This window comes from Cryptomeria japonica, chromosome 9 (genome assembly GCF_030272615.1).
Source record: "Cryptomeria japonica chromosome 9, Sugi_1.0, whole genome shotgun sequence".
In the NCBI taxonomy this organism is placed as follows: Eukaryota; Viridiplantae; Streptophyta; class Pinopsida; order Cupressales; family Cupressaceae; genus Cryptomeria; species Cryptomeria japonica.
In genome coordinates, this window is record NC_081413.1 from 671,264,939 (window position 1) to 671,278,581 (window position 13,643).

Below are 13,643 nucleotides of genomic sequence, written 5' to 3' on the forward strand. Positions count from 1 at the left end.
AAGCTTTGTGATCAAACTATGGCAATAACTTTGGGTTGGAGAGTTGGTTGTGATATCATAAACTTCTAATTCACATCTAATAAAAGAGACACACTAATCTATATAATCTTATGCTATAGACAATATACCCATATTCATAAACACACATGAATGCTTTGGCAACTAAAGAAGTGTAATTCCAATAGCCTTGTAGGCTTCAAAACAAATTGCTTGAACAATTACAATTTTGTTCAAAATCACTCCCAAATAGCACAACAATCCCCTCTAATTGTAGTAACCTCATAGGATACAACACAAATTGCTTGAACAATAGCAAGTTTGTTAAAAAACAATCCCTAAGTTCATAACAATCCCCATTAACACCAATAGCACAAGAACAAAGTTGTGTTTGTTTTGAATTGATCAATTTTTTTTTATTACTTGTCATATTTTGATTGACTATGTAAATGCAAATATATTTTTTCCTTTTTTTTTCCTTGGGGGGGGACCCTTCGTTCCTCTTAAGTTCACATGGGTTTGGCCCAATTTTGCCAAACGTCCCTCCTAGGCAACTGGATCCAGACAACTGGGTTCCCATCATCTATCTCCAATAAACATAGAGATAAATGATAAACATATAACTTGTAACAAGTACTTAGCTATATACAAATTCACACTACATACAATTATATTAATACATTAAAACATTTACTCAAACTAAAAAATACATCCAAAATATATCTTTTCCATGATAATAATTTTATGTTCATGAGGGGCATTGGCCTATTCTCTATATAGGGATAAGGGAGTGCCCCATATATGGATAGGACAATACCTGTGGGCGCCCCTTTAAAAAATCCCATTAATACCATCAAGAATTAAATATTATTCAACCTCAAAAACTTCTATCAATAAAATAATAGTTGATACAAATTTTCCCAAATTCAAAAGAAATCATAAAATTTGATATAAAATCTTTGATTAATAATAATTTTATGTTTAATTCCTTTTAAAATTCCCATTAATAACACTAAGAATTAAATACTATTTAAACTGAAAAACTTGGATCAATAAAATAATAGTTGATATAAATTTTCCACCCACAACAAATTCAAAAGAAGTCATAAACTTTGATATAAAAACTTTGATAAATAAAATAATATTAATTATCATGAAAGTAGGTACTAACACAACACTTTACCACCTGACAGAGGCACAACGAATTGACTGCGCCGGAATCCTGTCATATTATCCGCGACTCTCCGTACTAATATCAAAAGCTCAAATGCATTCCAATACATGAGGAGTGAATCACCACCGCTCCGTACAGAATAGCGTCCAAGTAAAACCGGTAATAATGTTTGGGAATAGGTTTATTCTGGTAAACGAACGTACTAATCAAAGCCGCCATATAATAAAGCCAAAAAAAAAATCCCACCTACCCAGGCAACGAAACATTCTTTTTTCACGATATTGAGAAATTAAATTAAAAGAAAAAGTCAACGTATTCTGTACTACAAATTCGGCATTAATGAAAAAGTCAACGCCGTCTCTACTTGAAAGTTCTAGAGCCAAGTACAGCGTGTACATTTAAACCGCATTAAATGTTTTAAATTAATTAATAAATGAAGTCAAATGTGCATCCAGAATGCTAGATAAATAAATAACACGCGGGAAGGTTGTTGGGAAGCGATGTTTTGCTCCAACAGCACGGTCTAACGGTCTAAGGCCGTTCAAAATACTGTCCACGTTGGCAGGGTGGAGGGAATATCTTTTCGGGCACGAGCGAAAAGCAGGGGTGTATCAGGGGGACACCCCTGTTTTATGGGTCGACCGCCTCCAGTATTTCTAACCATTTGCACATACCAAATTCGTCCGTGCTGTGGAATTTTATTTATTTGTTTATTTATTTTTCCTTTTTGGTGCCGCTCAGAGGCCTATAACATTAACGTTTCTTTTTGTTTAATCGCTATTTTATTTTATTTAAATTTTCCGGCTAGAGGCATGGAGGACTCCCGGCAGCTGCGGAGAGCAGTAGTGGATGCTATGGCCGGAGCTATTGCCGGCGGCGTGTCGCGGACGATCACCTCGCCTCTTGATGTAATCAAGATTCGATTTCAGGTATGTAGGAAATGCGAAACCCTAGCTTTTTGTTATAGTTTTTCAGCTTTCAAAATAATTTTCAAAAGAAAGTGCTGTAACATGATATATGCTATGGATTTGGATATAGATTCTTTTGTGGAAGCCAAATGTTGACCTTAAATATTTAGTTTGTGATCATTAGAGGTCCTGTTTTTGTGCCCTTAGATTCCTGAACTTTTTACGTATAACGATTTTGTGATTACTAGAAGACCCTGTTATTGTGCCCTACAATTGCTGAATTTTTGACCTAAAACATTTTTTGTGATTGCTAGTAGGTCCTGTCATTGTACCCTAAAATTGCTAAAGTTTTTAACATATTTTGAATATTATTTTTAACTAGACGGCCATGACCGTACTGAAAGTCGAATTGAATCCAATGGAAACTTGGCTTAAAATATAATTTGTCTTTTTAAATACGAACGCTAAGTTTGGACTGTGATCCACAGGAAAATTGGTGCGCAAAGCTGCAAATAACTTGACTTTAGCATTATAGTAAATTGTGAATGGTAGTATTGTATCGTGAATCACAATGAAAGTTGAATTCAATCTGATGAAAACAACTTAAGATATCATTGATTTTTTTCATAATTTTAGCCTAAATATTGGATTGTAATCTAGAGTGAAACTGGAATTTGATTAAAATCTGCAGGAAACCTAACAAAATTTATTATAACAATTTTTGAATTTTAAATGTGAGAATAGGACTGTGACCTGTATGAAAGTCAAATTCATTTTGATGGGAACTTGACCTAAATTATTATTCTTTTTTAATTTTGAACATAAGCCTTGGACTGCCTACACTATAGTCCATAGTTGAAAAACTCGGACTCGCCACGGACTCGGCAAACCAAAAATTTGGACTCGGACTCGGACTCGTGAAAGACTCGTGAAAGACTCGGCAAAAAAAAAAACCGTAGTTTTACAAAAAAACATAAAGAAATTAATGCATTTAGAGAACATAAGAGCCATAATTGAAACATTACACATGTCACATACTCATAGTTTCAAACTTTCAACTCTAAAATGTATAATACCAAGATTTCTTCAATGCTAATTATGCTTTTATATGGAGCCTAATCAGACTCGGAGGTTAAATTTTCCCTACTTCCATCGGCGCAATTTCCCTCTATATTTTTCGATGGGGGTTTGGGGGCAACGCCCCCAAGTTGGGGTCAAGGCGCATCGCCGAAGGATCCTGAAATTTGACTAAGTCTGGAAAATTGAAGAATCCTCCAAAAACTAGATTTTGCATTATAACTCATGGAGGTCTGAAACCACTCTCAAACATCCTGACAGTATATATGGAATATAACTTAAAGTCTGGAATGTCATCCTGATCTTCAAATGCCCTGAAATTTGGCTAAGTCTGGAATGTCTTCCTGATCCTGAAATCTGACTAAGTCTGGAAAATTGAAGAATCCTCCAAAAACTAGATTTTGCATTATAACTCCTGGAGGTCCGAAACCACTCTCAAACATCCTGACAGTATATATGTAATATAACTTAAAGTATATCACTTATACTTAAATGTTATATTCCATATATGAATCCTGACGGAGAGACCAAATTTTTTCACATGTTAAACTCAATTTTAAAGCTTGCATGACATTTTTTCTGGGTCGCGCGAGTCCATCTGAAAGACTCGCGAGTCCATGCAAAAGACTCGCGAGTCTTTCAGATGGACTTGCGAGTCCTTGGCGAGTCGACTCGTGGCTCCCATGGACTTGCGAGTCTGTGGCGAGTCCACGAGTTTTAAAACTATGCTATAGTCAGCTTGGATTTTAAATTTGTGGGAAAAATTGAATTTGTGGGAAAAATTGATCTAAAATATTATAGCGATGTTAAATTTTTAATGTGAATATTGGATAATGGTCTACTAGAGTCAAATTCCATCTGATGGAAATTTGACCTGCAATATTATTCTCTTTGCATTTTTAATCTGAGTTATTGTTTCAGGTATTGGTATCAGAACCTGGTACGATAGTATGACAATTTTTTTCCTTGGGTATAGGTGTGGGAATATATGTATATCTTTTTTTGTTGATTGGCAACATCGAGAATTTTTAGCTTGGACTAAGCCAAATGAGGCCACAAATGGGGGACCTCCTCCTTGGCATGAACGCCCAACAGTCCAAACCCACGAGCATGGTAGCCTAGCAAGGGCATAGAGCCCATGAGCACACTAGACTAGCAAGGGTGTGGAGCACAGGATTGAACGCCTGCAAAGTCACTTGGCATGTTTGCTAGCAACATCAATATTGAGGGTCAAACCCACGACACATTGGATTAGCGAAGGCACAAGCCTACTATCACAATGGCCCAGTAGGGGTGTGAACCTTGGTAGCCACAAAAACAACACCACCACTTAACCATCACATTATGGGATGAACCCCATGCATATATGTACATCTATACATACACATATATGTATATGTATAACATGCATATGAATGTGTGTGTAAAAAAATTGAATACCTCATAATTTTCAAAAATGAAAATGCTCATAAATTCATAATTCATTGATTTGTCAAATGTCATTACACAATGAAAATTACAATCAATATTTAATAATCTTCATATTTTTCTTTATCAAAAGCATCAAAGCCTAACATTTGGTTCAATTTCACTTGAACCACAATGAGTTACAATGCCACTTTCACTAGCCATGTATTGTACAAGCTATCTCATCTAAAGACATTTTCTGGCAAGTTGTGCAACAATAATGTTTAAGTCAACACACTCATGAGTTAGATCCCAATTCCTCGTTAGCCCCTCATTGTAATCAAGTTTATTATGTGACAAACCTTCATGACACATGGCATTTTCACAATTTTATCACCTAAGGGCGAAATTATGTATGCCAACATTTTTTGTTTGTAAAAATATTTTTAAAAAATAACTTTTTCCCTAATTTTTTGGGCAGCTCTTGGGTACTCTTAGGTTGGCCTGGGTTTGGCCTAGGTTTGCCCAAGGTCCCTCCTAGGCACCCCAGGTTCCCTATGGGCCCAAGAGGGACCTTGGGAGAACCCAGTGGGGAACCAGTAAAGGATTAGAACTGGAATTGTACCCATATGAGTATGGGGGGGTGTTTAGAAGAACCCAACAACATAGCTTTTAATGCAAATTTGAGGCCTAAATTAAAAATTGCATTTCATTATTGTGGAATTTTTTCCCATGATGTCTTTGTGATCTTTGAAGTTTGAGTGTTAATTTTTGATTTTTGATTTTTGAATATATAAAGTGAGGATAAGGGCTCTCTCACATTAAATTAATTTGCCAAAAAGGTACATACTTTTTATGACCAAAGATGACAAAATAGATAGATTAACCTTGAGTGCAATGACAATTCCTTGAAGATTGCCACCTTAGACATACTTATCACGATACCACTCTAATACATACTTGTAGTAGACAAGAAAGACAAGCACCTAGCAATAAATCCTAGCTAATGATTATACAATTTCAAATAGAACAAACCGAAAACAAAATACAACCATATAGAGCATATCATTTTGACAATGTTGACAACATTTAAAAAAACCTAGAGACATGACCATGTAAGTTTAGTATGCAAGATTGGACCAAATGACCTTAGAACCTCCCTTCGGGCCAAAAGAGCCATCCTCTAGCTTCACTAGAGTCACTTGCTGTGTGAGGAATCCAATTGGTTTTTCAATCTTGGCAACCAAGAATCTTCTTGTGATGAAGCAGGCTTATTTGGATGAAGAGGATTTGCCATATCCATTGCAGGTTGGTACCCTTTAAGCTAGCACCCATCCCTTAGAAAGAGTTGGATGGAATCTAACTCAATGATTCCATCCATGCGAGCTTCGATTGTCCTCACTGTTCAAATAGAAGCTAGGCCATATAATTCAAACCTAGAATGTGGCAATTAAGAAAGTTTTTCTAGATTTGATTCTGCTAGTTGCGTCCACAAGTCTAAACAAAAATTCTCCTAGATGTGAAACCTACTTAGATCTATCATTAATGCCTTGTCCTTTGTGATCACAAGAATATTGTTAGTGAATTTAGAGGCCATTTCTAAGTTGACCCTGTGATGGATAGTGCCCTCAAAAAAATCTCGGCTGAGAATTTAAGCATTTGCTTCCCTCACGTGTTCACTTTGGATGAAGAATACTTTCCTCAACCTCATAGTGGAAGTCTCCCCTATAAAAGCCATTTGTCTCACTATTGCACCCAACATGATCATTTCCATGTGGCAATGCGAATGCTACATGCTGAGAGAATGATGAACAAGGGAAGAGAGCTTGTGAATATATGTTGCTTAATGGAGTGCCATGAAATAATTGCAATTGCCTTGCCATCGAAAACTTGTATTAGCTGTCATTAAGCTTGGGCAAGGCATGTCATGCCCTCATTACACCACACACAATCTGAACCTTGCCACCTTTCAATTTGATTGTTGGTAATGATTACCACTATTTGTTCGATGCCACATTTATATAGAAAGTCATCCATCATGTTACCTTGAGGGTAACAATGAGAAATGGAGAAATCATCTAAAGAATTGAGGATTATTAATGTTTCCTTTAATATATTATATATTTTCCAATTTAATGAGAATCACTTCTTCAAATAATTATGACCAACTAGTCTCATTCCATTATTACCTTGGATGGGAATAGAACTTGAGAAGTTGCAAGCCAAGAAGTAGGGCTTTTGCTTTGGCCTCATTGTACGTTCCGGGACCTATTCTTTGATGCTGCTTTGATTAAAGTATGGTTCAAATCTTTGATAGGACAAGCTAAACTTGAGCAACTTGGGTTCCCTCTAGAAGCCTCATCAAAGTTCATGTTTCAAGTTACCATTCTTTTTTTCGGGGGGCTGGGGGGTGGGGGAATCCATTTGACTCTTGATTTTTCTGATCATATTCTATTGATTGGATCACCCAATGAATGAGGAATATTGGACTTCCACCTAAAGTAAAATTGGAATTTATTCCTGTTAGAAACACATGATCTAAATAGTTATTGGGCTTTTTAAAATTTAACACTATGTTCCACGGTGTTTCAGGGACGAGGAGAGGGGATGGCGATATAAATTCATATATATATATATGAATTTTTCAAAATATATTAATATATTACAAAGAGAGAGGGAAAGAGAGATAACGACAATATCATTATGTAAATAAATTATGAGACTAGTAGTATAACAACATAATATATTTCAATAAAGCATTAAAACAACAGTCTCAAACATAAAAAAACTATGGTCTATCAATATCCAAAAGTCTTAAACATGTATCTAGAAGTCACAAACATCAAAATACAACAGTCTATGAAACTATGCGTCATTCAGACTATCAATATGCAAAGACTCAAATTCATTTGGGTCATTATCACCCTCTAGTAGAAGTTGATCATCCAATGGTAGCTTGACTAGTCCTTGTTGCTGGGTTAGTGCTTTGTTTGGTTTTAACTCTTCGTCATTTTAGGGTTCCTTTGTGGTTTAGAAGTCCTTGTGGGCTCCCCATGGACCATTAGAAGCAAAGAAAATTAAAAAAAAACTTTATACACTTTTATAAGCTTGGAATCACTCCCAACCATAGGGGACGGCTAGCCGTTTTGGGGACAGGGGGATGCCAATGGGATGTCCCCTTGCTGTTCCGGGGATGGCGAAATGTCCTCAAATGGCTAGAGACGTTTCCTGGGGTTTTTGGTGTAGCGGGGAAGGCAAGGGGACGTCTCCTCGTCCTTGAAATGGCTAGGGGACAAGGGTGCCGGGTTCTGGGGCAGGGGATGCATCCCCGTCTAAGCTAGATTTAAAACAATAACTGTCTGTGACCTTTCCAAAAAAATGAAATTCAATTTCATTGAAACATGGCCTAAAATATATTCCATTTTTTAAGCTTTTTGACATAAGGTAAAAGTAAAGGTAATTTTGAAAATAAATATTCATCTATGAGCTGCAATAAATTCTAAATTTTAGTATGAAGGAAAATTGACCTAAAACAAAACTGTGATTGTTATGTTTTTGATGCAGTCATGGTTCAAGTGTCTATTGAAAGACAGTTGAACCTGCAGCTCCATACGCAAAACCAGCAGCTGGTATGACAACACTCAGAATTACAGTACAGGAGGACAACAAATACAATATTGATTTTATTATTCAACATCCGACTATCCTTTGGTCCAAGCATAAGGCCCAACTATGGCAGTATACTTTAATTTGGAAAAGTATACAACACCTTGTCTGATTGTAACAGTTCCATATGCTAACAAGAATTGAACTTATCCCTCACTTAGTCACTATAATGACCACAAAATTCCTTAATTCCCATGCCTGGTTGAATTTCTTGGCTTCACATACCTTTGTGTCCTATTTCAATATTCTTTACACTCTCTTATCTCTCTATCTTAAGCTAGGGAGGAAGATATTTCATTCCTTCTTGACCACGCTCCATTGTCTACCTTTCACCAATAGATGCTTGTTTTCCTTAGAAAACCAGCCATAGATATCAGCTGCCAGTTTTAAAGGCATGGTTGTGGTCATTCGTGGGTGAGTGTCAGACTTCAGCAACTAGCAATGTAGTTATCTTATTCCCAGCCATAATAGCCTCAACCAGAAATAGGCTATAGTGACCGCTAGCCATAATGCAAAAGACCATAATGCAAAAGATTGGCTTTAAGGTAAATGTTGGTCAAAGTTTTTGTAATGTCCCCTTTTTGGGATGATATGGTTTATGATTGGATTAGCCTATTATTGGCCCTCGTAGGCTAAGACTAACGGTTAGAGGGTCCCAGTTGGCAGTGTAGGAGGCTTATTCCCATTTTGGAGGTTAGAAGTGTTCAGGATTGCTCTTCGTTTGGTTTAGTTTGGCCTTCGTTTGACTTTGTTTCACACACTTACTATTTATAGTAAGTTAGTATTTGATCGAGAGGGACCCTTACTATTTTTAGTAAGGGAGCTGGATGCACAGTGGATGCAGTGGTTGACTCTCTGGTTTAGACGGAATCGAGAAATAATGAGTATTTATGGAGTTATGTTATTTTAATTATTAATAAAGTAATACTTTATTAATAATTATTCATTGAAGGCATATTATAAAGTTATTAAAGTCACTTTATGTCCAATGGGGCCACGACCCTCAATTAAATGACTTAAAGTGCAATTAATCATTTTTAATATTTGAGGCCTATTTATTGATGCATTTGATAAAGTCAAAAGATAAATATAAAATATCATTTTAAAAGATATTAATGTGCATCTAATAGTTCAAGACTTGGGCACCCACTTATGAGGATATTAAATAAAGTTATTATGCAAACCCTAAAGTGGATTTAAATGCTATTAAGGAGGTTGAGGTTATAAAAAGACTCAAAAAGCAAATGCTTTTTCACTCTTGAAGATTATAAACTTGTGCTTTTTGATATGAGAGCTGTGTGTAGAAATACACAAAGGTTTCAGTCATTTCCAGCATTGGAGAACGAAAACTCTTCAGTGTCTTTGCAATTTTGAGGTTGTGTGAGATCAACCGAATCATTGCTTGTGGAGGACTTCATCCAAAAGTTCTAATTGTGCTCAAAAGAGAAGGAATTTCATCTAGGGTTTGAAGATTATTGAAGCATTATTAGTTGTAGACCTATAGCTTCATTATTGAAGCCATTGTTAATCAGATTTCTGGAACTGATCAGTAGTTCTTAATCACAGGAAATCTCAGATCAGATTTGTGGCAGGCCTATGTGAGCATCATAGGCGTGGACTTTGTCAAAGTATTGCTTTAGATGTGTATCAGAGCTTATAACCTTTAAGGGTATGTACATCAGCACACTTAAATATCGAACAACGGTTATTAGTTGCCAAGTTTTTGTCTAAATGTCTATTGGCTGTAAGTGTCTTTTGCTGTACCTTCATGTTGGGTTGAATAGATGCATGCCAAATGTTTGATAATTTGTCAAGTAGCTGTAGTAAATATTTTCAGTCACTTATATGCATATGAAAAGTTATAAAAAAGCTGGCGTATCATTTCTATGTCATTGTTAGTCAATCTTGCATGGCTAGAAGCATTCAAAACATCAATTGCAGCATACAAACCAAAACAATGCAAACAAAAACTAATAACAGCAATTTCAGACTCTGCATGTAAAGTGTTCAACAAGATTCCTTGAGGGTTTAATCAGCAACTTGAGGTCAGATTAGTCAAGGGATACTACAGTTTTTATGGCATAATTGTCTATAACGGAATAATTGCCACTAGCAGTTGCAACTACCATCAGTTTATGATATGCTCCCTTAGAGACAATAAGGAAAAGCTTCCTGCAGTCCATAGTTGCATCGCCAATATAGCCATGTGGGCCTTGTTGATGTGTTTTTTATGCACATGCGAACATAGAATAAAATACCCAAAGTATCTTATCCTCTCTTGAACAAAATCTCTCGGATATTGAAGATTATTAAGGATCACTCGAGAAGACTCCAAGGTTCATGAATGTACGGTCACTACGTGTGGATAAGCTCTGTTGGTTGATGTGATTGCTGGTATCACAAGGGGACTTACATTATAATGCCTGAATGCTTGCTTTGCTGGAATTTAGATCATCTGATGTTGCGATCTTGTGATGCTTTGTTTTATCCTAAACTAGTTAGAGTTTTAAAAAAATGGCAAAAGATGAGGGGTTGAGAGAGTCTATTCTAATCCCAAGAATGCAGGAAGATGAATAAATGATTAGATGGAATCCTATTGAGCGAGGTCTCACCATCAAACTGAACAATTTGACACAAGCTTAGTGCAGTCTTCTAAGGACGTTTCAAAGATGTTCGAATCAATACCATCAAACATTGATCACCATTCAAGTTAATGCACAAGCAATGAGTGTAGAACAATTCGAAGTTAAGCTCATATCATTCCAGTTGACCTCACAAGGCACACTTACAATCAGCAAGAGGCTAGTGGTATGGACAAAATGGATTCCACACAAATACATTCAATAAATTCCTCCACTCAATTTAATGAACATGAAAGCAAATTGAGAAGCAAAGACCATGCGAGTTATTGAAGTAACAAATCAAATTCACTATAACTTCAATGAAATCAATTGTTCTTTACAACAAGGTTTGGCAACAATCTTTGCCTTCTCCTACTCTAACTTCTATTCTAATTGCTATTCTATTCACTATTTGCTAGCTATTAACTATTCTCCTCCTTGATGTTCTTGTGTTTGCTGATGAAGCTTCTTGAAGAGGTTCTCCTTGTATCTTGCTTCATCTCCTGCAAAACAAACAAGCAAGTATCAAATACACTTGATATATAGGTTTAATAAGAGCATATAAAGAGAATTCGCCCTCATGAAGCGATACTTGAAGTTGTTTTAGTGTTCTTTGGAGAGGAGTTCTTGAAGTTCATTCCATGTTCATTAAGTTGCCTTCATCTTGCCTTTGAATTTACTTTCATTCTTGAAATTCACTTTTGCAGCTCAGAACATGAAGTTCGCTCCCCTCTGTCCATTCATGAAGTTCACTCTTGCATGTTGAGTTCTCTTGTCTTTCTCAACTCATGAAATTCGCTCCAATCTTCTAAGTCATGAAGTTCAGCTTTGTAGAAATTCTCTCCAAATCCTCAACTCCTGAAGTTCGCTCCAAACTTCTTTTACCTTGCTCATTCACTTGTCTTTCTCAACTCCTGAAGTTTGTTTGAATGAGATTTGCTCCATATCCTCAAAACATGAAGTTCACTCTAGATCTTTCAAACCTAAAGTTCATCATTTTATGAAATTCGCTTCTTTTCTTTGATTCATGAAGTATACTTGTATGAACTTCGCTCTCAACCTCTAACTCATGAAGTGCATTTTGTACAAAGTTCGCTCCAAAAGGTGAAGTCATGAAGTAGGAAATTTCGCTCCACTTGCTCAACTCATGAAGTAGGAAATTTCGCTCCACTTGCTCAACTCATGAAGTAGGAATTTCGTTCCAAACTTGCAACTCATAAAGTACATGTTCTTAAATTTGCTTCATTCCTTTATTCCCAACTTCACTCATGAAGGCTTGAAAATGTAATTCGCTCCAGCCTCCTTATTCATGAATTTCACTCCAAACTTGCAACTCATGAAGTTGGAAAATTTTCGCTCCAAGAGGTGTGCACATGATGTCTTATTTCTATCACATTGCTTGCTAATCTTGCTTCCAAACATAAAGTTCGTTTCAAAAGGTGAAGTCATGAATTTTGCTCCAAAACATGAAGTCACGAAGTTCGCTCCAAGACAGCAAGTTATGAAGTTCGCTCCAAGGCAGCAAGTCATGAAGTTCGCCTGGCATTGCTTAAACATGAAGTAAGTGATTCCTTCATCTCTTTATCTTTCCATTTCGCTCATGAAGCCTTGAAGGTGAAATTCGCTCCAAAAGGTGAACTCGTGAAATAAGTGTTCTCAAATCCTTCACTTCATTCCTTTATTGCCAACCTTGTTTATGAAAGCTTGAAAGTGAAATTCGCTCCAATTTCCCCATTCATGAAGTTCACTCCAATTCCTTAACTCATGAAGTTGTTCCAAATGTGAAAATCGCTCCAAATTGTGAGATCATGAAGTTCGCTTGAAAAACCCAACTCATGAAGTATGGAATTCGCTCTAGAATGCAAAGTCATGAAGTTCGCTCTAAACTTGCAACTTATGAAGTTTGAAATTCACTCCAAACCCTGAGTTCATGAAGTTTTGAAGGTGAAATTCACTCCTGCAGTTTTGAAGATGAAGATTGCTCGAGGTTAAGCTCATGAAGTGGATTTCAAACCAAGACCAAATTCCCCTTTGCTCATTTTCACTTACGCTCTCAACTTCAATACCCTGTAACTTGCTCATCATGAGATCTTAGAGTGAGTCTTCGCTCTGTGGGAGAAGTGTAAGAAATTCACTACACAAGGAATGTTCATGAAGTGAAGTTCGTTCCTTTAAGAGGAGCACTTGAAGTGACCTTCACCTTAGCAAACCTTCCTTACTCATGGTTGAACTCTTGATATCTAGACCTTACAAACAAACTTACTTCACACTCATGCAAGACTATCTACCTGACTCCTAGCCATTTTAAGCGCCTATACCCCTGTAATGCAAAGGCCAATAGCAAAAGACTCAAACACTACCTTGAAAGCAGAAAAAAAGTGGGGGTCCCCATTTGCAATGGGGCGATGTGTGAATACCTCACAACAGGCCCAACGCTTGTCTGTAGAGGAACTCCCAATTTTTAATTCCAAATATTCTTTAGGTGGTGCTTACGTATGTGCGGTCCATGATGATTACCCAACAAGGATTAAATGTTAAAATGCCTAGCTTTGGTGGCCTCCAATAGGCGTGAGCACTTAAGAATTGGGGCTCCATAGTTCCTAAAAGAGAATCTGCCCAAGATAGAATGAAATGCTAGGTTTAATTTTGAATACTCTTTATAAAAAGAGGTCTAATGGGACCCAAGAGGGAGTAATTCTAGCAAGAAGTTTTAAATATGACAAAAGGGTGTGGTGTGCCCCACAAAATTTACAATTCCAATAGTAAGTCCCTCAATATTGCAACCATCGACAA

The 13,643-nt window shown here is 36.6% G+C and overlaps 1 protein-coding gene across 1 annotated transcript in view; it reads left to right on the forward strand.

Moving 5' to 3' along the window:
- The first annotated feature begins 1,643 nt into the window (after nt 1-1,643).
- The window catches only part of LOC131033842 (mitochondrial thiamine diphosphate carrier 2), a 119,281-nt gene continuing 107,281 nt past the window's right edge, over nt 1,644-13,643 (forward strand). Inside the window, exon 1 of the mRNA XM_057965134.2 lies at nt 1,644-2,100. Within this exon, the coding sequence (XP_057821117.2) occupies nt 1,804-2,100 (297 nt within the window). The 5' untranslated portion in view covers nt 1,644-1,803. The remainder of the gene's footprint in view (nt 2,101-13,643) is intronic.